Source organism: Rhagoletis pomonella, unplaced genomic scaffold (assembly GCF_013731165.1).
Source record: "Rhagoletis pomonella isolate Grant_MI unplaced genomic scaffold, Rhpom_1.0 Rhpom_scaffold_00003, whole genome shotgun sequence".
NCBI classification, from domain to species: domain Eukaryota; kingdom Metazoa; phylum Arthropoda; class Insecta; order Diptera; family Tephritidae; genus Rhagoletis; species Rhagoletis pomonella.
The window spans coordinates 89765711-89788976 of NW_023458557.1; the positions used below are offsets into that span (position 1 = coordinate 89765711).

General features: G+C 34.8%; 1 protein-coding gene across 3 annotated transcripts in view; it reads left to right on the forward strand.

The window, feature by feature from the left end:
- The window catches only part of LOC118735737 (protein obstructor-E), a 286283-nt gene extending 266625 nt beyond the window's left edge, over positions 1-19658 (forward strand). Inside the window, exons 1-2 of one of the 3 annotated variants that reach the window (XM_036465675.1) lie at positions 2306-2631; positions 17739-18815. In XM_036465675.1, coding sequence (XP_036321568.1) covers positions 2577-2631; positions 17739-18427 — 744 coding nt within the window. In that variant the 5' untranslated portion in view covers positions 2306-2576 and the 3' untranslated portion in view covers positions 18428-18815. Of the gene's footprint in view, positions 1-2305; positions 2632-17738; positions 18816-18852 lie in introns of those variants that run through there. The other 2 variants (XM_036465676.1, XM_036465673.1) reach the window with 2 other exon arrangements.
- The last annotated feature ends 3608 nt before the right edge of the window (positions 19659-23266 follow it).

The window sequence follows — 23266 nt, forward strand, 5'->3', positions numbered from 1 at the left end:
GTAATAAAGTCCACCGTAACCATGCTCCATAAGTCATCCATCAAGAATATGCCGCTGGAAAGCATAATAAGCGCTGCCAATCTGCGCTACCACAGCTGCACCATATATCACAAATGCTGACGTATGTAGATGATATTGGCATCGTTGGCCTGGAACCCAGAGACGTCAGCGCGACATTTTCAAACTTAGAATTGGCAGCGAAAGGGATTTTGTCCTGTAGTGAACGAGGACAAGACAAAGTACCTCCTGGCATATTGGCACACACGGCAGAGTTGGAAATTATATCTTAGAAGTAGTGAATAACTTTGTCTACCTAGGATCCAGCATAAGCACCATCAATAATGTCAGCCTGATAATCAAGCGAAGAATAACTTTTGCCAACAGGTGCTAGTTTGGGATCGGTAGGCAATTGAAGAGCAGAGCCTCTCTCCGCGAGCAAAGTCTCTATAAGTCTCCCATTATTACCGATATTTTATACGGTGAAGAAACTACGCAAGATCTAAGGCCCTGTATGCGCGGACGACGGGTGCCGAAGAAGATGGAGTTACGAACTGTACGGCGTTTTTAACGACAAAGACACAGTTATACCGAACAATAAGACAATAGCCGGGGCTTGCGCACACTGTGCGTTTGGATGGCATTGCTTTAGTGAAAAGGTCCTTCGAGTCGGCACCGAAGTAAAGCCACACACGAACTCTATCGAATGACCAAGTGCAGAGGGACCTGGTTGTTCTCGGGATGAACAATTGGCGCGAATTCGCAAAGTAGAAAAGTTTTTTGGACACGGCCTAAACCGATAAACATTCGTGGTACCAAACAAGATTTAGTAGATGCTGATGCAGGCGCTTCTCCCTCTTTTATACAATTATAAATAATTTGCATAATAAAAATACTTTTTAAATAGAATTTCGCGGTTTACCATTTCGTGTTTTATGGCAGATACTAACAGGTTTGTTTATGTGTTTAAAAGTAAATTTTAACTGAATAGCATTTTTGGTTTAAGCTATCCAGTCGATTTTATCATCAAGGCTATCTTAAATACATACTTTTTATCAAACCTGTTACAATGTGAATTACCCAATTCATTTACCACTAATTTATTGATCCTAATAATTTTTTATATAAAATGATTCAGAAATTAAGTTTTGTTAGAAAATATTCAACAAATATGTATGTAAATAACAAAAGTGTACAATTTATTCACAAAAGTAGCAGGTCCAGGCATTTTAATAAAAATGAATTAAGAAGTAACAAATCTACCTAATTTGTTATTCAAATATTGTTCGCAGACGTAAATGAAATGAATTGCTCGTGCTGATGTGCCTGTCAGTAACAGTTCATGAGCAGGCGAGCACGTCTTACCGGTTCCACAGATTTGCAGATTGTCGTTTAAATAACTGATTAAGATGTTTTTGGCTATTTTTCTGTTACTGAGCACAACTTTGGAAACATGCGTGTATTTTTCCGCGAAAAATGCTAACGCATAAAGCATAAAAAGTTGTGCCAACAACAAAGCTGCTGCTGGAACTCACTAAGCTAAGAGATCAAATTTTAAAAGATGACGTTGGACGTTGGATGAGTCTTAAGCGCGGTAGATTACTGACCACTGCGGCTGCTTTTAAACAGTTGACCTTGACACTATAATGCTGACAATGAAGCATGCATTGTGATTGAAAAAAAAGGAAAAAATCATACTGACATATTTTAAATGAACAGACTGCAAGGTAAACACTAAAATATGTATGTATGTATTAACATACGAAATCAATCAAATATCAAAAATATTGCTCACAAACAACTGTTTGCTTTTTGAAGCAACAGCAACCAAATATTTCGTGTCTTACAGTAATGCATTAATCATCGTTTGCAACATCAAAATCACACCCAGCTTTGGAATCTGAACCAAGCAAATATATTTGCGAGTAATCAACATTTTATCACTTGCAAAATGTTATGCAAAATCTTGAGGCAAGCAGAAAACCAAAAAAAAAAAAACATCGCGCGAAAACTTGATTATTTTCTGCCAAATTCGCTTTTATCGCTGCTGACGTCGCTGTGAGCTTTCGAGCACTTCGTCGCTGTAGCGCGCGATGTTGCGCTCGCTCTAAAGCATCCATAACTCACCCACAAAAAATACGTATTATAGTTGAATTTATATACATACAAATGTACACGTAGTATGCATATACATATATGTTTACGTACATATATCGTACCTGTCGTGCTCATCTTCTTGTCACCTTAAGCTTTGACTATTATTACCTGTATGCGAACTGGATTCTGCTGCTACAGCTTTGGGCCAACCAGCAAAAGCAATAACAGCGACTTGTGTGATATTTCAAGTAACTTTAGCTAGAAGCTACTAACCACCTTTCAGCCTCTATCCGTTGCTGTTCGCCACCTTCACATTCAGTCTTAAACGAAAGCTTACGCGTTGTGGTGCATAGTTTTTTTTTTTGCTTAGCACGCTTTTGTGAAAAGTAAACGATACAAAAACTCTTTGAAAGGACTTTAAGGGATAATTCCATACGAAGCGTATACATATATTGCATACGAAAGCGAAAAAAACAGTGAAAATGTATAAGATTTTATTAAGTGTAACACTGTGTGTGGCCATGCTTGGCTCACTGGGTTAGTATTTCTTTTTGGATAATAAATACATATTTATTAGTTTTAAATATTTTGTGTTAAAGAAGCAAGGGTGTGATGTTAGGGCAGAGTTATTTAATTTCGAAAGAAGTGTACGGCATATTCGAATTCCACGTTGGATTCTAAGCTAAAATGGTGAACGAACTATATACCGAAAATTACGTTTGATCCTCCCCATTTTAAAAAGAAAAATCGGCGCGTTATAATTTTTTCTGAACGAAATTAATTTTTAATTTACAAAATTTTGTGTTCTCTTCATATTTAAGAACCTGCTTCACTAGTTCGTTATGCTTTTTGTAAATTTTTTTTTGGTATAATGAAAAATAAATTTCGACCAATACTGCTTTTTCTTATGAAAAATGGGAGGGTCAAACGTCACTTTTGGTTTGTAGTTTGTTCGTCATTTTTGCTTAGAATTAATCGTAGAATTTGAATTTGCTTTACACTTTCTTCGAAAATTTGTCTGCGAACAAATTACCCCGCCCTAGTGTGTGTATGTATAGCGGCGGTCAAAAGTGGATTAATGGTGTTTCGTACTTAATATTTACAGTGTTTTTCAAACTATAATTTTTTGATATTTTTTTTGGCAAAATATGGTTCATTCTTACACAAAAACCATATAAATCACACTTTCAAACTTTATACAGAATTTAGAAAAGTTCCACACATTGTTGTCTAAATTTCGAGCTTTATAACCCGAAATTTTTAAAGTTTTTTGGGTATGCAGTTAACAGGATTATAAAATTTTAGTAAAATTAATGCATGTTTTAAGCGGCTAAAAAATCGCATTGATTATTAATAGCTTTTTTAAATTGAAACATGAATTTTTTTGTTGAAGAATATGCGCAAGACCTTTTGCGACAAAAAAAAAAAGAGAAAAAAGGTCAACGCCACTTATCCTAAATTTCGCGAAAAAAATATTATAAATCAATGCGATTTTTTAGCCGCTCAAAACTTGCACTAATTTTACTAAAATTTTATAATCGTGTTAACTGCATACCAAAAAAAAATAAAAAATAAATAAAAATCTGTATAAAATGCTCGAAATTTAGATAACATTTTGTGGAATTTTTCTAAACTCTGTATAAAGTTTAAAAGTGTTGTTTATATGGGTTTTGTTAAAGCATAAACAATATTTTTATATAAAAATATTAAACAAAATTTTAGCTTTAAATTAAATTTTAGTTTTAAAAAGAAACACCATTTATCGATGTTTAACTGCCACTGTATGTATTATTCAAGGCATATCAAAAGACTTAAGGCGAGAACCCATTTTCCTTTTTTTAATATCTAATTTTCCCTTTTTCCCCCTAAACGAAAAATCAAAAACAGCATTATTGGATGCAAACAATGAACCACCAACAAAGCTGTTTTTTTATTATTGTAAGCCGTTTTGTTTTCTTTTGCGAACGGTATTTCTTTGATATATGTATATTTATTTTACCTTCATTCTATTTTTGCCTAAGTAAATAAATATAAATATTTAAATATAAATATTTCCAGATTGTCACCTAGTATTTTATACAAAAATCATTAAAAATAAGATGATTACCAAAATCTGTTTATTGCTTAAGGAGTTTCAATTATTTCCTTGTTTTTATATTTTCGTAAAATACGACTCTTCGAAAAAAAAACAAAGAAATGTGAAATATTTCCAATATGTCAATTTTAAGTGAAAAATTCGTTGCAGAATCTCACCACTGATATGCCACTTACCTTTCCCCGCTTCTCCATAGCATTCAGCGATACATTTTCGAAGATGAATCACTCGTGGTGATCGCTTATCGCAAATCGCAGGCGATATCTCCTAACAGATCTCCCGCGAGGGCTTAACGTGTATGGAAATGTGGGGTTACGTAGTAGCGGCCAGCCAAAGCGACCGCTTCAAGTGTGGATTATTTTCTGTTAAATAATGTTAGTCAGTTACCCGTAACAAAAAATATCGCAAGTATAAGCGGTGTTTTAACAAATTGCCCCGAATTTTCATTCCATTTCAGAAACAATTAGTCATCTGTAAAGTTTGGTTTACTGCATTTTAGGCTAGAGTGCAATAACGCCCGCGGAAACAACGCCTATGGGCGAGCCTGTGGGCGCTCAACCTAAGAAGCTGAGAACAAATATGCGCATCGTATTGAAGGCTAACAAAAACAATAACAATTTTCCTTTAGTTTCCAATAATTCGCTTATCAGTTATTTGCAAAAATACCGTTCGTTTTTATGCGTATACTACAAAAGGGAATTCAACGCAGAACTGCACTGTATGCACAAATAAATAGTAATTCGTTTCAAATACATTAAATTTTTTGCAAATGTATGCCTGCATGCATAATTGGAATGTTTCAGCAAAATAAAGCCAGATAAAATACTAATCACCGGCTTTATTGCCTTTTATTAGTGGGCATTATTTCCCCTTCGAAATGGAAATAATTTCGGCGGGCTTTATTTCTTTGTTTTTTTAGGAAATAAAGCCCATGGGCGTTATTGCACTCCGCCGGATTTTAGATATGTAAAAAAGTTTTTATAGTATATGGAGCCAAAATCGTCATTTGATGTCCGAAATCGTCAAATAGTCATTAGTCCCAAAATTCTTCAAATTGGCGACAAGATCCTCAACAGGACTTTTGAAGTGAAAATCTCATTATAAAAAAGGAATGCGAGAAAGTTTCTAAAATTTAAAAATCCCGCAGGGATGAAGATCTAGAAAAATATGAAGCAATAGGTGTAAAGTTGTGGGCAAAACACAAATGGAGAGGCATATAGTTTTCGTTTTTAACCGACTTCACAAAAAGTAGGAGGTTGTCAATTCGTCGAAATATATTTTTCCTTATGTATGTTACCGCATAATTTTGGGCCACGTCAATCGATTCGATCAATAGGTCATGAGGAAGTTAACGGTATTCCGAAATTATTGTACAAGAATTGAAGTCGCTTGTGTTTTTTTTTCTGAAAAATTACTCGTTTTCATCTTGTAAGCCTCTTTGTCGAGACGATCGTTTCGATTTTAAGAGCCATATTTTGTCTTCATTGTATTCCAATTTTTAATAGAAGATGTGTTTACGTGATATCCTCTTTCATACAATTGTGGAAGGAGGAAGTCCTTCAGCATGGTTTTGTAAACACAGTAGCTGAACGGCTCTAATGGCTCTTTTTGGGTTTTACACGGAATTTAGGTGTCGCAGAAGCAATTATCCCGTTAACTCACATATCCACAGAGATCGAAATGGGTAGCGTTGATGCTGATGAGCGGATGATTTTTTATTAAACGTTGTTTTCGTTCGTAGTCGAGATTCAGCATGACTGCACTTGGTAAGGGAACATCTTCAAGATTTAAAAAAAAATAATATCTTTATGCCCAATTGCCTGCCACGTGGCCGGTCGATGCTCGGAGGTCCTCTCCGACAGCTTGGGTTGCAGCCTGGCAGGATCTCGTGACATTATTTTAGAAGATCGTTAAACTTCGCTGCGTTTGGCCAGTTGGTGTCGGACGACCGGGATATCTGCGACAATGTTCACGCTGCGTTAAAACGAGCATGCATCAGTTTATTTCTCAAATCGATTATCCCCAGCTGCTTTACCTCATCTAGTCGATAGCCGTCAATCTATCCTATCTTGAACGCCATGCGGAAGAATCTTGAGTTGATGAACTATGATTATGATGAAGAACTGAAGTATTGCTGTCTGGCTTATGCTGGACAACTCGCATAATGTGCTCCGACGTCTCCTCGTCTTCAAGGCATGTGACAGCGTAGGTGACTATGGCCGGTTATGTAGCCAATTAACATCTTTATGTTGGCTGTGCTCAAGAGATTTAGTTATCCTTGCAAAGGATAGCCAAAAAGCACTCTCCAGTACCTACTACGTTCTGAGTTCACCCACGTTTCTATTATGTGTCTCGAAGAGGGCCAACTGAATCCACAAAACGGTTCCGGCCCCACAAGTAAGACGATAAGCCTTCCCTTGCCAATGCGATCACGCAGTGTCCTGTTACCCAGCATAGTAATACCATGTTTTGCGCCTCATCAAAAACAACGCTAACTCTAAGCCGCTTGAAGCTTGCACTTTTGTATACTAAAATTTCATGGTATATAAAGCTGCATACCTAAAAATTTCTAAAAACAAAAAAATTACGATTTCTTTACAAATCTTTTTTTTCGTTTTGGGGGAACCCTACAATTGTTTTCAACTAGTTTATATTACGAGACATTTATTTCGATTTTCTCAACATTGCAAATTTTTCTGCACTTTGCACTTGAAAAAATTTAATATAAGTAAACAAAAATTCCAAAACGGACTCAACTGGTATCTTGCGAATCTTACAAGCTTTTATTAAAAATAAATAAATAATAATGATTAATAAAATTGGGTGTGAAAAATGACGGCTCCAGTGAATTATGAACAACAAATGCCAGTTTTGGCCACTGTGCAGCGATGTTGCAGTGTTAAAATACGTTCACACTTCTGCTTAGTGCTTGGTTATAACCAGGGCCGAAAAGTTTCAGCTTTTGCTTGGAATTTGCTTATTTTGCATATTCAGGGTTTCCAAGCTAAATTTCAACGATCATGCTTATTTTGCTTATTTCAATGTATAAAGCTAAGCACGTTCCTTGTAAGTAAACGGTCAAGAAATTAATTGCTATTATTTTGTGTGTGTAAATAGCAAGGAATGAAACCGAAACCCAAACCCAAACCGAAACCGTAACCGTTTAAAACCGTTTCGTTTTTCAAAACCGAAACCGAAACCGTAACCGTTATCTTGACCTGAAAAGGAACGATACCGAAACCATTTCAATCACAGGTTTCAATCGGTTTCCAGAAATTTACAAAAATAATAAATAAAAATTTCTATGAAATAAATGATTTATTTAACCAAAATCAGCAACATTTTGCTAAAATTCTTGTTAAGTAGTAAATAAGTATGGCAAGGTAACTTTTCGCAAAAATCTACTAATGACTTTGTTGTTGTGAATCGATAACCGATTAATTATATTTAAGTAGTTTCTTTCCCGTACGCAATGCGAGATCCCGCGTGTGCCCAAAATAGCCCAGAAATCATGCCTGTACTCAACAAAATGGGTAATAGAGAGCGAAAATTCTAGCGTATTCGATCGTAAGTGTATTCATCTTCCTGCCCGAAACAGCCCGAAATCTTCTCCGAGTAAAAATGGATAAAGTGTCAAAGTGCATATCAGCTGTATTGTGTTTACATGTTACCTGCATTTACTTGGTGCTTTTAAGGAAAAGTGAATGGCCTGTCGATGTATTTTCAATCTATGTACTTAAAATCAAATTTGTGAAACCAAAATTCAATTTCCAAGTGTTTGAATTTAATACCATGTTCTGACCGACAACCAAAACATTTTTCCTTCTTTTTCTTTTCATTTACAACCTTTAACTTTCAACTGGTTTTCGTTTAACAGATTTTATATGGACGAAAACACAAGTTTTAGGTCGAAAACCAGTTTTAGCAACGAAAACATGTTTCCGATGTCGGTCAGAACATGGTATAAGTGACAAAAACAAGAACAACGTGAATCAGCTGTTACTCGACTTGTGGGCACGAAATGTGGGTTTTTGCGTTTCCGTACTTCTGAACTTTGTTCCATTTTTGAAAGAAAATGTTTCTCTTATTCTCTAATTACCAAATCCGGTCCGGATTGTTAGGGAAAGAACCTAGTGTTGATATTATCAGTGAACTGTAATTTTCGATTTTCTTTCCTCAACGTTTAAGACATTGTGATTTAAATAATATATTTCTGTGAAAAACCGAAGCCGGAACGAAACCGAAACCAAAACCGAAATAAATTTTGAAGAACGAAACCAAAACCGAAACCGAAACACTTGGCAAAACCGAAACCCAAACCGGAACGTTATTTTGAATCGGTTTCATTCCTTGGTAAATAGTAGCGTCCAAGGAGTTTTGACATATGATATTGTAGAGCCTGCTATCTCACTTTTTCCTTACGAAATAAGGGAACAGGCGTATATTTCTGTTGGGAACAAGGGTGCCTTGTACTTAAAAAAAAAAAAAAAAACTTTAGCAAACCATAGTAGAAAGCGTAGCAATTTTCTTAAGAACTTCGTACTGCTTAAGGAAATTTGACTCAATAAAATTTTCTTGATCATTTCTTGGGCTCTTTTTTTATTCGTCGAACTAAGGAGATGTTAACAAATAATAACATAAAAACAGATTTGGTTTTTATTAACCCGTAACTTCAAATGCATTTCTGCGTGGATGCAAACATTTAAAACAATGGTTCGTCTCAACGGAAAGCCATTGGTGTTATTGAAGAGATTAAAAATAACGACCAGCGCACATCTCTAATATTAGAGAATATCAAGCAACACTTAAATGCCCATTGTAATTTTTCAATTCTTGAAATAAATTGAATAAAAAACAAAACATTTAACTGTATTTAAATTTATTGTTTTTGCGAACATATTTACAAATATTTTAGTGCTCATATGAGCGCTTAAAATTGATTTGTTCTTGCTTATTTTCTTCGGCCCTGGTTATAACACAAATACAACTGCTTTAATGAGAAGCTTCTCCAAGGCATAAATACACTCGTCACAGCCTGCCGCTATTAGACAAACCATTTTCTAATTTTAGGTGTTTCTTGGACAAGGGATCAAGCCCCAGTTGCCAGTTCTAACCACTCGGCTATAGCGGTCGTTCCACTTGGCTACAGCCAATTGTTATTTTCCTCAATCATTTGCTTTCTGTGCTTTCTTAAAGAAACTACCGTTATACATAAATTTAATTGCTTGATTCTAAAATCTGTACATATGTACTCTTTTCTCTTCAATAAAATGCTATAAATATTTAACTTCGCGACATTAATTGCCAAATTTTGTTAGGGTGCTATTTCGTAATTTTCTTTAAATTTTTGCCGTTCGGCAAGAAATGCCAGCACCTGAAGTGAATATCAATTGCAAACAAGTAAAATATCTGGAATAACAGGTGGCCGTTTATTTTTATTGCGGGTACATGCTTACATATGTATGTATGTATATTCGTATATGCAAAAATAGCCAATCCAAGTATATTAGTACTTGAATAACGAAACGAAAAATAGCAATCAGAATATTTAAAAATTCCTTTGTAGTGACAGTTTCCTGAGACTTTTTGCCCAATATGTTAGCAATTGAGAGAATCTTTATCTAAGTTATTGTTGCTTTAAACTTATGTATGCTTATTGCTCTGATGGCATTTCAAGTACGCGTAAACAAAACGAATAGCGCTGTTAATTTGTTTTTTTTTTCCTCCAGCTTGCTGTAATTTATTTCCATTTTCAATCGGATCGCGCACAAACAAATAGCTGCGACAGCAGTTATCATCTTGTGAAATGTTCTATTAACATTTGTAATACAATATGCACCCACAAGTGTAAGTAAATACGCATGTATGAATGTAGGTTTAGTATTATAGTAAAATGCGCTAACCTCAAACTTAACATAACACTTGAAAACTGTATTTACATTTGGCGCATTAGCTAAAAAAGTTGGCATTAAAACCAAAGTACAAAGAAAGAAAAAGTATCGCACTTTATAGAAAAGAGTAAAAAAAAAAATTGTGTTTATAAGTAAAACTACCATTTTGCTTTTTAATATTTTCATTTATCAAGTTGTTCCACTTTTGCAGTTTAGGTGCTATTCAAATATACTAAGTATGCGATCGATTCAGCAAACATTACACCACCCAAGTGTTCCTAAACACTTAGGCGTTTCGCAACCGGCTACTTGTGCGCGAGATACATACTTATGTACGTATGAAGCAGCTCAACAACACTTTTATTTTCTAACAATTATACCTTCACTGGCGCATCTCTGAGTCGATTTACTAAATAACCAATTTCCGAGTTGTTAATTACATTGGAAATTGCAATTTCTGTTACTAATAGATGGGAAGATATATGTACATATAAACGGTGTTTGCCATGAACATTAAAATTTTTTTTTACAAACAAGTTCGTTACTTAAGTCTTTTGTTTGCATTGATTTGACCTCCGCAGTAGATATTGATTCTCATATTGATACTAACTACATACATACATATGTGCACGTAAATATGTTTGCATCGTATATCGAGCCCATTACAACAAAAATATTTTGGCATTAAATTTTTAGTAGCACAACGCTACCCTTGATTTTAATCGTGGATTAAGATGACAAAAATGCCAGTAGCTGTTTTTTTTTTTTCTTTAAATTGCCGCGTGCGGCCGCGTCTGTATATTTGTGGTTATCTGTTGTCTCTTGTACGAGGTCAACGTGTGCAGTAGCTGTGTGTTATGAGATGTTGCATCGCACTCTGGTCGCTTGATATAAAAATATAGAGTCAAAATTAAATTTCAAAATTGATTAAGTTTAATTTGGGATATAAAATATATTTGGTTATTAACATTGCAATGCACTTAGGGCCGTTTTCTCAAGTAGGTTTTAAAATTTGTATGCCCTTTAAATACAAATTTTGCTCTGAAAAAATTGGTTCGAAACGCAGATGAATTTTAAAACGTAATTGAGAAAACTGCACTTAAAGTCTTATAGCAAATACAACAAAAAATTATCCATAATTATTTCTATTAGTTCTAAGTTATCCCGATAACTTACGAAACTTCCTCAGAAAACTCTGATCAGGAATAATTTTGTATTGTTTTATCGTGTCTATAAAATAAAAAGTAAAAATTACTGACTATTCTCTCGTTTGTCATGACGATATCTAGAATCAGTATGGTTAGGCTATTTATTTAGGGTGACAGCCCCGCGAGTGACTCGATTAAACACTTATTAAGTTGTCCATTGTGTTAGCACATTGTAGTTTCTAAGAGCGGCAACTGATTACCTAAATCTGTGAGAAGTAAGCGCTGTGTGCTCAAAATAGAGTTCCACAGACAGCTGATGTCCACTTAGACAGTTACGAGCCGACATATTTAAACCATTGTGCTGAGATTCCAACTCTTCCTCCAAACAACCACCGCACCATATGGCTTCCTACACGACAGTTTCCGGTCAGAAGGGTTGTAGGAATCTCCTTTGTTCGCCAGCAACCACCGATCAATAAGACTTTTATATGTGGAGTTTTTCCCAGCGCTGGTTGAGGCGACTTTAAGACGAATATTTGCCCAGCAGAAGTCCCAAAGTGGTCACAGCAACTCATATGCCTTCCCTGTACAGGTAGATGGCCAAAGGAGTACCCTGCCAAGACAATTTGTCAGCCCTGCGATGCTGAGTGATGTAACCAAAATCAACTGGATTTTAAGGTATTCCGAGGCGATTAAGTGCAAGATCAGGCATGCATGGGAAAACCCCCTGGGCATCGCAATGGGGGTTCTCAGAACCGCCCGCATAACCTTACCTAACCTATCGGAGTAGACACTTACTCTTCTAATTGATAATATACTGGTACGAAGCCAGTCCTCTCTGCCTTTTTAACAGCAGCCACCTCTGAGTGAAAGACGCTGCAAAAATCCGGCATCATGAAGTTAAGATTTATTTAGAGTTCCTGATAGAAAACACCTCCTGCAACTCTGCCGTCCAGCTTTGATCCATCCGCGAAGATGTTTATTGAACCTATTTTCCAAAGGCTGCCATTCTCCCATTCACCCCTTGAAGGGATGTATAGAGAAGGATTCATTTCGGCCGAGCTTCGAAACGGTCAGGGCTTTTGCTATCGCCCCGGGTAACATTTTATTAAAAGCCTCTTCAACATCAAGGAGGGCACCAACTGCAAAGTCGTGCCGTGTGGTTATAGGTGCGCACTACCACTCGGTAGATCTAGTGTTCTGTGTTCTGCAGTGGAATTCTGAAAACCGTTACGCCAAAATACTCTAAACAAAAAGCAGTGGGTTCTAAAGGTATACCAAATGAAAAAGTAACAGATGCAATATGTAATCAGCCAAATCAGTATGAGGATCATTTAACTAACATTCCCTTTTTCACCTATTTGAAAACAATTATAGGCTTGCCAAAAAAATGCACCTAAAATTCTTATAGAAATTAAGAAATACTAAATTTTGGTGATTTATTTTTATAACATTTAATTTTTTTTTGTACCGCAACCTGAGGAGAAGTTCGGCCAAATACGTAGAAAAATATGTATTTTGAACATAATTTTTCTGTGTACCACAGTGCGCCACCTTTAACAATTTTAATGCAGCTTACATAATCCAGCCACGCTTAAGCATCAACGCTCTGAGCATCTCTTCTGCATTGGCTTGTTCACCTTTATTCGCTGCACATCCGCAGCTTATTTACCTTTTCAGATCAATTTTATTGCTTAGCAGCGGTTTGCGATTTATTTCACATTGCACAAATATACAATAGCCTTACATACATATATATGTACATAAGTAGTATATACATACACACAGGTATCTGTGATGACAATGATGACCAAACTTGTTTGGTCTTAAATACTTTTGCTTTCAATTTTTCAAAGTATGATGATGCAGATCTTTTGATTGGTATATATGTGCTTACATACTTATATAAGCTTTTTGTTAGCTATTTATTTTGTTTATTTTTTTTCTTTCTATGCTAATGTTTCTTCAAGGAATGCAGCTTTTTTTTACTGGAAGTCTGTATTATAACAAAATACCAGTTTTTTATTTAAACAATTTTTATAATCGTTCTACTAAGAACATTTTTTTTTTCGATTTTATTCACATAATTTAAATGAAAAATTTTCACTTGCTTCTGTTGCCATGCAAAGATTAGATTCTTCGATTTGACTACGAGTTTCTTAGGTTATACAGTTATTAATAAGTGCAATTATTTTAAGTGCTAATAAAATGAAGTCTTCTCTGAAGCTAAAACATACTACAAAGTATTCAAATTTAAATTATAATACAGTTGACACTTTCTGCACTCCAAAATGCAATTAAATCATCATCAAAAATAACGACACGTTTTCATTGCTATTAAAGTGGATCCAACGCATTTAGCAGCGCTGTTAATTATTATTATTTTTTTCAATGCAGTGATGATACAGATGGTGACAGTGACATCTAATACAACTCTTGTATAACACCAGCATTTGTGTGTTTATATGTATTTGTTCATGAACCTAGTGGCAAAGTGCATTATGTATGTTAAATGTGCCGCATCATTAAAATAAGTATGAAAGTAAGCACAATGATATGTATGTATGTATTTCTAATGCATATACGCATTTTAAGCAAACAAAGTAGTAACGACAATTAGGCTAACGTGTATTCCGGCTTTTTGAGCCCATAGTTTGATATTTTATAAGTAACGTTTTATAAAAATGTGGGTCAAATATGCATTATGATAGGCAAAAAAAAAAATAACAATTTTCGTTAGCTTTCTGCATTTTAATATTTTTGGGAGTTCACAATACGCCTTATAGCATTGACAGATGGCAACGTTGATTCAGATTAACTCAGCTGTTGACTTGATCAAAATTGTACCCTGACAGACAATTGCGGATCAAGAGAGCCGCGAGAACGTGGGTACAAATCTAACGGCAAAAAAGTTGTGTTTATAGTCGTATTTTTTAGGTCCTTTAATCATTTCCTTAGGCATTAAAATTACAAAAAATGTAGGTCATTTAAAAAGGCCGTGTGGAAGCAGACACGATGGCTATTTTTACAATTGTAATGGCACGAGTTTTGTTTAATGCCCGACATTGTCATTAAAAAGTCTATCATTGAATGACTAGTGGAAATTCAGCGTTATTTTTTTTTATGTAATTATTAGGGGTTTCGATTATTTGCCTTTTACCCAAACCCGGTTTTCGAGTTATTCGAAAAATTACAATTTAAGAAACCGGTTTCCAATTTTCCAATTAAGAAACCCGGTTTTATTTTACTTAATTCTCTTACAAAGAATGATATCTATTATATATAATACGCGAAAGCATTTTTTGTGCAGCCTAAAACATCTGCACCGTTCGCTCGATTTTAAAAATTGGGGTGTCAAATTAAGGCGCTTGGCCTGTAGATGTGCAATAAGGTTTTATTTTTTCGAAAAGAGTTGCCACCTGTTAAATAATTAAACTCAAGTTACTAATCAATGCCCTCAGATCCGCACCGTCCGTTTGATTTTCAAAAGTGAGGTACCAAATTAAAGGACTTAGGGTGTGGATGTTCAAGAAGGTTTTACTTTTTCGAAAAAAGTTGCCACCTGTTAAGAAATTAAGCTCAAATTAATTAAAAAGTTAAATCACTTATTAATTATGGGTATCAATCGAAATAGTTTTGAAAAGACTTTATAACTTAACTACGTATAGGAAGGTTGCCACATGTTAAAAAAATGTAATTCAATTTAAGTTAAAGGAATTTATGGGAATATGGGTGTCATACAAAAGAGGTTTACGAAGGTAGTAGTTTGAAAATATTTTGAATAGGGTTGCCGCCTATTTGAGAAGTCTAATTGAACTATTTTATATTCAAGTTATATGAATTATTAACTAGGGATGTCAAATGAAAGAGCGAGAAATACTTCGTTTGACAATTTAGAACATTTTTGATGTGTTTGAGGGCTGCCCTGTTTAAAGGGCTAAACTAAAATTTTTTATTAAGTTAAATGAATTACTAACCAATGGTTATCAGTGGAAATGGGTTTAAAATCCTTTATATAAGAACAATACTTAGGAGGGTTGCCATGTGTTAAAAAAATGAATTTCCACCTAATTCATCAGTTGAAATATTTATAACAATGTCAGACGAAAAATATTTAAGAAAATTTTAGTTCGAAAATAATTTTTAAGAGGGTTGCCGCCTGTTTTGAAAGTGGTATTTCGTTTAATTATACATAAGTTACATGAAATTTTAAAATATGGTTATCAAAAGAACGAGTGATAAGAAATCTTTCAATTGAATTTTTTTTTTTTTTTTGTTGAAAAAATTAAGCTCAAATTATTTAATAAGTTAAATAGATTGTCAAAGGATGGGTTCAATCGAAATGGGTTTGAAAATAGTTTATTTCTAAACTGTATTTACGAGAGTTGCCTTTGTACTTAAAAAATTAAATTCAACTTAATTCATCAGTTAATTGAAATATGTATAACAATGCCAGGCGAAAGATTTTAGTTTGAAAATACCTTTAAAGAGGTTGCCACCTGTTTGAAAAGTCGAATTTGTTTTACTTATACGAAAGATAGTACATAGATGAATTATCGAAATATTAGCGTCAAACGAAAGAGTTTAAAGAAAGCTATAGGCTGATAATATTTTTAATTAGAGTTGCAACTATTTTTTTTTGAAGGTCATCACATCTGCGCCGTTATTTCGAATTTCCAAAATGTGAGTTCAAATTAAAGAACTGGGATTCTACATATATGTCCACAGGTTTTATCTTTTGAAGTTACAGGGAGATTTGAAATTTGATAAAATGAAAACCTCTCATCACTGAGAAATGGTTTATATTAATCATAAGGAATATTTTTATATGTTTTTGAATAGGGTTTCACCTGTTTAAAAAATTTAATTAAATATTGGCGTTATGACGCCATGCGGGTTCACTAGTAATACAAGATTGCGCATTCCTGCGAGTAATGACGTCATGATCGCAACGAATAGGGGAGATGAAGGAGAGAAAAAATAGCGGCGGCCCCATTTGTAGGAAAATCGTAGGTGTGTTCCTCTACTTTGGAGATTGAATAAAAATTAAATATTACACCCAGAAAGAGCGAAATAAAGAGGAACAAAACAACACTAAGCTTGTTGAAATTAGTGACGCGAATTCTTATAAAATTGTTTCTGCAAAAGGTTTATTAGCAAAAACTAGTGATGACATCACACGAGCAGCTATTTCTGTCAAATTCGCTAAGAACAAAGTAGCGGTATTGCTGAATGCGCCACCGCTGTCCCTCTACATCATATTTTCTTACAGTGAAATGCTTATTTATGAATGAAACCATGACCAAAAATTACAGTAAAGCTTTTAGCAATAAAGATAGCTTTTATATAGAAAAGAGCAAAGCAAAATAAGTTCAAAGTTTTTTTTTTAGATCAAAAGCTCTTGCCGCCATAGCTAAGTGTTTAGGTCTACCTCCACCCACTCGGAAGGCCCATTATTCAATTGCTGATCGCAACAACATAAAAAAGTTTTTTTTTTTTTTCAAATAGCGCTCGGCAGACGATGGCAAACCTCGTAAGTGTACTTCTGCCATAAAGAAAAAACTTTTTTGGAGGTGGAGTCTAAGAGTGGAGATCTCCATTTGTGACACAACTACAAGAATCAGAGCTCGAATTGGAGGAAATGCTGGGTCAAACACGTGGAAAACGTTTATGCGCCAAGCATTCATTTATTGGAATTAAATATGATGTATTGTTCAACAAAAAATAAACTATAACATAAGTTTAGAGCTATTTAGTGGTTTCCCTTAAACTGAAAAAAGGCTTGAAAACTTCCAAAAACTCAAAGTTTTCATTGAGAAGTCAAGTTTTGTATGAAGTGAAAAAGCCGGTTTATTCTATAAAAAAAAAAATCCGGTATATTCGATATTCGAAAAATCAAGTTAAAAAAACCCTGCCTATAGATAGCCAAAGAAAACCGTTGGAAACCGGGTTGGAAAAACCGAGTCTATCACCCTATTAATTATAGTTGTTGTGGACTTAATTATCGAGCTTCAAAATCTTCTTGTGTACTTCGAAATGTAAAATTTATAACAAAAAGAAGAAAATTAAATGCTCCTGCTCTTGTTATAGATTAAGCTTAAGAGTAATTCTTAAGTGAAGAGTGAATTCCCATTTTTTACATTTCGCTTGAATCCGTGGAATCCGAGTATATTATAATGAATCATAAAGCATTCTAGTTTATCGCAGTTATCGTATTTATATATTTACATATGTGACTAATATTAAGTTTAACTTTTGTATGTTTAAATACATGTATGTTTTTATGTACATATGTACTCACTTTTAGAATGCCATTTAAAACAACTTCGTTTACATATTTAGTTCATCATTCATCGCTTTAAATTTTGGTGTGTTAAAAACAAAAACATTATATAAAAAAAAAATCATCATTCTACTCCACTCATACTTCACTCTGTCTAGGTAAGCAACTTTAATAAAATTATATTAATGAACACCGTTTTATGCTTTTTTCTCTCTTTCCAATTGCAGCTAACGCCCAATGCCAACAACCCAACGGTACCCAGCCCAGCTCTAGCTCCTGTGATGCCTATATCGAATGTAAGAATGGTGTCGCTGAGGAGAAACTCTGCCCCGACGGTCTACTGTACAATCCCAATTCTTCCGGCTATCCTTGTGGCTACCCCATCGAAGTAGAGTGTCCACAAGCACGTACACAACCCGCTCAAGCCACCGATGAATGTCCACACCAGTTCGGTTACTATGGCATGGGTGACTCTCGCAATTGTGGTAAATTCAAGAATTGTGCCTCCGGACGTGGCTTCGTTTTGGACTGTCCCGATGGTTTGGCATGGAACAAGGACACTTATAAATGTGATTGGCCCGATCAAGTGCCCGATTGTGATGCCGAAGCTTTCCTCGGCTTTAAGTGTCCACCACCAAAACCATCGCCCAAAGGGCAATTCATTGGTGAACCCGAACAGGAGTATGATTTCTATCCATCCAGCGATAATTGTCAGGTGTACTTTATCTGTATAGAGGGTCGTCCACGTCGTATTGCTTGTGATGAAGCTAGTGCCTTCAATCAGGAAACGAAAAGCTGTGATGACATTGATAATGTGCCGAATTGCAGTCCTGACATCAAACAGCGAGGACAGGATATCAAGAATGCGCGTCTATCAGCGCAGAAGACGGCGGCAGCTGCAAAGCGAAGATTTTAGAAAATATTAATTCAATTTGTACTTTAAAATTGTTTTTTTTTTGTTTGTTGTAATGCTCTAGTCCACAGTGAAAAACAAGAAGATTTATTTTGGCCTTTTTGTATGTATGTATGTATATTCTTGACAATAAAATCGACTTGAAAAAGGATCGAAAGCTTTGCAAAATTTTTAAAAGTTTCTTAACATCGATAAGGAAAACATCGAACATAGGATTATTTTTTTGTTTGGTGGTTGTATGTCAAAACTTCCGTATTTCCAGTTGGAAGTAAATTTATTAGTACCTCCAATGTTCTGGGTTTGTATTACGCTCGTATGTTTATTTAAAAAAAATTTGATATTCAAATAGTTAGATAACTTGTTATTTACTTTCGAAATCCCTTTTCATATTTTTCTTCGTTTTGCTTAATTTCATTTTGAACAAATAGCCCATTGCGCTCTCCGCAGTTGTCCCGAACCGGATGGTCGCTTCGCAGATGATGAGCAGTGTGACGGCTATCTCGAATGCAGAGAAGATGTTGGCGAAGAGAAGCTTTGTCCCGATGGTCTACTCTTCAATCAACGTACCAAAACAACTGGCGAATGCACATATTTGCCCTTCACAACATGCAAGCAACGCACGCGTTTGCAACCAGCCAATGGCACCGCTGATTGTCCACGCCAATTCGGTTTTTACTCGTCAGGTGATCCAAAAAATTGCGGTGTCTATAGAAATTGTGCTCACGGCGTGGCTACAGTCACCAAATGTCCCGAAGGCTTGGCTTTCAATGTTGAATCCTATCAGTGCGACTGGCCTGATCAAGTTGCGGAATGTGATGCAGAAGGCTTCCTTGGTTTTACTTGCCCACCCACAGATACTGTCGATGGGGAAGATAAAGAAGTGGATGTAAACCCCGATGGGGAACTACGCTATTTCCGTCACCCAAAAACGTGTAAGAAATACTTCGTCTGCGTTAATGGTCATCCTCGTTTGTACAACTGTGGCAAGTATTTGGCTTTCAATGTCGAAACGAAGTCGTGTGACTTTTACACACATGTACCGGAGTGTTATGCGCTTTTGAAGGAGAAGAAACTGGCAGCGGCCGCCGCCAGAGAGGCCTAATGTGTAATGTGTAGTTTTTTTTTTTTTTTTGGTGGTAGTCGGGATACGTACCACATCGTGTTTACATCTATGTATTTTCCATTGTTTTAAAGCTTTTTTTTTAACTGAACTAATAATAAATATTTAAATATATATGCTTTCGTTTCATTTTGAACATATTTTTGTAGCAATATGCGTTGGTAAGTTTAAGAATTAAGTATGAAGTTTTTGGTGTTTTTGTTCTAAAATTGTTGCGGTCAGCAACTTTGTAGCGAAATATTTGCATCCAGCAACGTTATAGAGAAACATGTATCCAGTACCATTGTAGCCAAACATTTCTATCCAGCAACATTGTAGCCAAATATTTGTATCGAGCAACATTGTCGCTAACATTTGTATTCAGCTACATTGTAGCTAAACATTTGTGTTCTCCAACATTGCAGCTAAACAGTTGTATCTATCAACATTGTAGCGAAATATTTGTATCCAGCAACATTGTAGCGAAACATTTGTGTCCAGCAACATCGTAGCGAAACATTGGTATCCACCAACATTGTAGCTAAACATTTGTATTCAGCAACATTGTAGCGAAACATTTGTATCCAGCAACATTGCCGCGAAACATTTGCACAGAGCAACATTGCAGCAAAGCATTTGTACCCAGAAATATTGTAGCGAAACATTTGTATCCAGCAACATTGTAGCGAAACATTTGCATTCAGCAACATTGTAGCGAAACATGTATCCAGCAACATTGTAGCGAAACATTTGTATCCAGCAACATTGCCGCGGAACATTTGCAAAGAGCAACATTGCAGCGAAACATTTGCATTCAGCAACATTGTAGCGAAACATGTATCCAGTAACATTGTAGCTAAATATTGTAGCGAAACATTTGTATCCAGCAACATTGTAGCGAAACATTTGCATCCAGCAACATTGTAGCGAAACATGTATAAAGTAACATTGTAGCGAAACATTTGTATCCAGCAACATTACAGCGAAGCATTTGTATCCAGAAATATTGTAGCGAAACATTTGCATCTATCAACATTGCTGCGAAACATTTGAATCCAGCAACATTGTACCGAAACACTTGCATCCAGCAACGTTGTAGCGAAACATTTGAATCCAGCAACATTGTAGCAACATTTTTAGGCGTGCACAAATCATTTAACATTCGTTAAAATTGGTTCGGATTTGGATTTGGATTTGGTTCTATAGCGTATCTTTTTGCAGCTCACATTTAAATGATTAATAAACATTGCTGAAACTCGATTGGAGGCACATATAAACAATTTGAGTGCAGCCACCCTCAGTTAAAAACATTTTTGCATTTTTAGCTTTGCAAGCGACCCAGCTCAATGCACCAGGCACCCATAAAGCAGGAGTAGGACGACAGAAATTTTGCGGCGGAAATGGACTACGCCTAAATGTATACGCCATAGAGTATGTACATCCGACGCGTCGGTATGCGGAAATTGCTACACAGAGTGACACAAATAACTAGCAATTGATTTGTGGTAAAATAAAACCCGGTCATTTTTTTCTACTTTTTTCAAATTAATTGGAATTTAGAATTTGCAGCTTTTTTAGCCCCTTAAATTTTATCTAGTATAATTTAGTGAAAGCTTCAAGTAGCTACATAGCTAATTTAGGGGAAAAAATACGCGAACTTTGGATTGATAACTTTTTCTGTACTTGTGTTGAAATAAAACGCAATAATTTTTTCGACAATTTGTGTATTTATTTGTTTGTATTATTTTTTAAGTCAATTGCATTTTATTGCTAATTTATTAGATCTTTATATATTTTAATCTTAAATTGTGTATGTTTGTAGGCATGACGCACACATGCCAAATTTATTCACCACTTCACACAGCATACATTGGAAATTTATTATAATTACGACTAACTAAAATAAGAAAAATAAAGTAGATTGGCAAATACTAAACAATAGTTATGTATTTAGTTCGTAATAAACACAAAAATATTTATAATTAGTTGGCTTTACAAAAAAAAAAAACTACTTACAATTATGAATGGAAGAAAAAGATGCACAATTTTTTTTTTTGTGTTTATAATCTGTTGGAACGAACATCTGGAAAACTAAGTCGGTAATGAGGAAATTGTTTTTTGCTTAAAACTCAATAGGGGCATTCTCTGAGACTTGCAAAGCCCTTGCGCGGTGCACAAGTTGCGCGGTAAAAACCGATTTTCATATGGGACAGCTTTGCAAACCGTGCAAGAGCTTTGTAAGGCTCAGAGAATACCCCTAATGTAAGTATGTATGTAAAACAAATTTACTTGCCCATTTACGTAAACACTTGGATTTTTTTTTTTTATATTTGTTTAGTTAATGATCTTAGCTAAAATATGAGTTTCTTTACATTCAGTTCTTCTTTTTAGTTTTACTTGAATGCTAAAAAAAAAACTATTTTCTTCCGTTTTCTTGAAATTCTATGCATAAGCGTAATAATATTTTACTTAAAAGTACACAACGCATTTGAGAGTGTCACAAAGGATAAAATTACTTTAAAGAACTCGAAATTTGATACTGAGTCAGAAGAAATTCTTCAACTTTTGAAAAAAAAAATTAAATTTAAATTATTTTCTTGGCCTCCAGCAAGTGATTTCATATAAATGTATTAGGAAATTTCAAAACTGTTCAAAATTCAGGTGATTTCATTAAACGCGATAATTTGGAAACCCGAAAGTATTTTTAAAGACTCATTAAAAGGAAATGCAAATGCAATGAAATACATATGGATATAAAACTCTTGGATGTATGTATATATTCATACATATGCATATACTACACATCAGCCCTGGGCAGCGTCCGCCCAGCGCGCGTATTCGCGTATACATACACGCCCTGCTTGAGAAGGTAGCGAAAGCTTCATTCAAGTGCACGACTTGTTCGCACGCACACAGTGACATCAATTGCACGTACATTACCAAAATGCTCTGCCGTGGCTGCCCACCGCTGTTATATACATATACTGAACTTTTTTTTATATAAATTGTTTGCTTTTATTGAGAGCTGAATTCTAAGCTCAAACAAGGAATTTTTCTGGAAACACCTTTTTATAAAGAAAATTCAATCAAATTCAGTTTATCTGAACGAGGCTATTAAAATATGTATGTATGTACGTAAATTTTTTTAAGGACGTCTAAAGATAAGAAATTCGTTCCATGAAAATTCGGTGTCGTAAGCGTTTTACAAATAAATATTTAGTATCACTAATTTCAATATGAACTTATACTATAAATAAAAAATACATACATAGATCAAATCACTTTGCTGGAACACACAAAATACCTACTCAATAACTGAATACTAGGAAGAAAAAAAATATTTAATACCAATGTCCATTTTAGAGACAATTCTATAGCATACAAAATTTGCAAATTTTACGCTTATTATACTTAGAAATCAATTTTACTGTTATTTTTATACATATTACTTGAATGAGGCCGCTAGAATAACTACTCTTAGCTTCAATTCCGCTTAAATACATAAATACATATTTTTTTCAGTACATACATATGTACATACGTATTTATGCACATATTTTGCATGTGTATTTTAATTTTGACTTACATATGTGCATATGTAATTCCTCAATTGAATTTGAATTTTTCTTTCATCTAAGGCACTTTATTCAATTACACACAAATTCTTTTTTATTTTCACGTTTTTAATTATTTTTTGCTTCGACATCATTTAAAATGTGTGTTCATACTCTACGATTTTATGT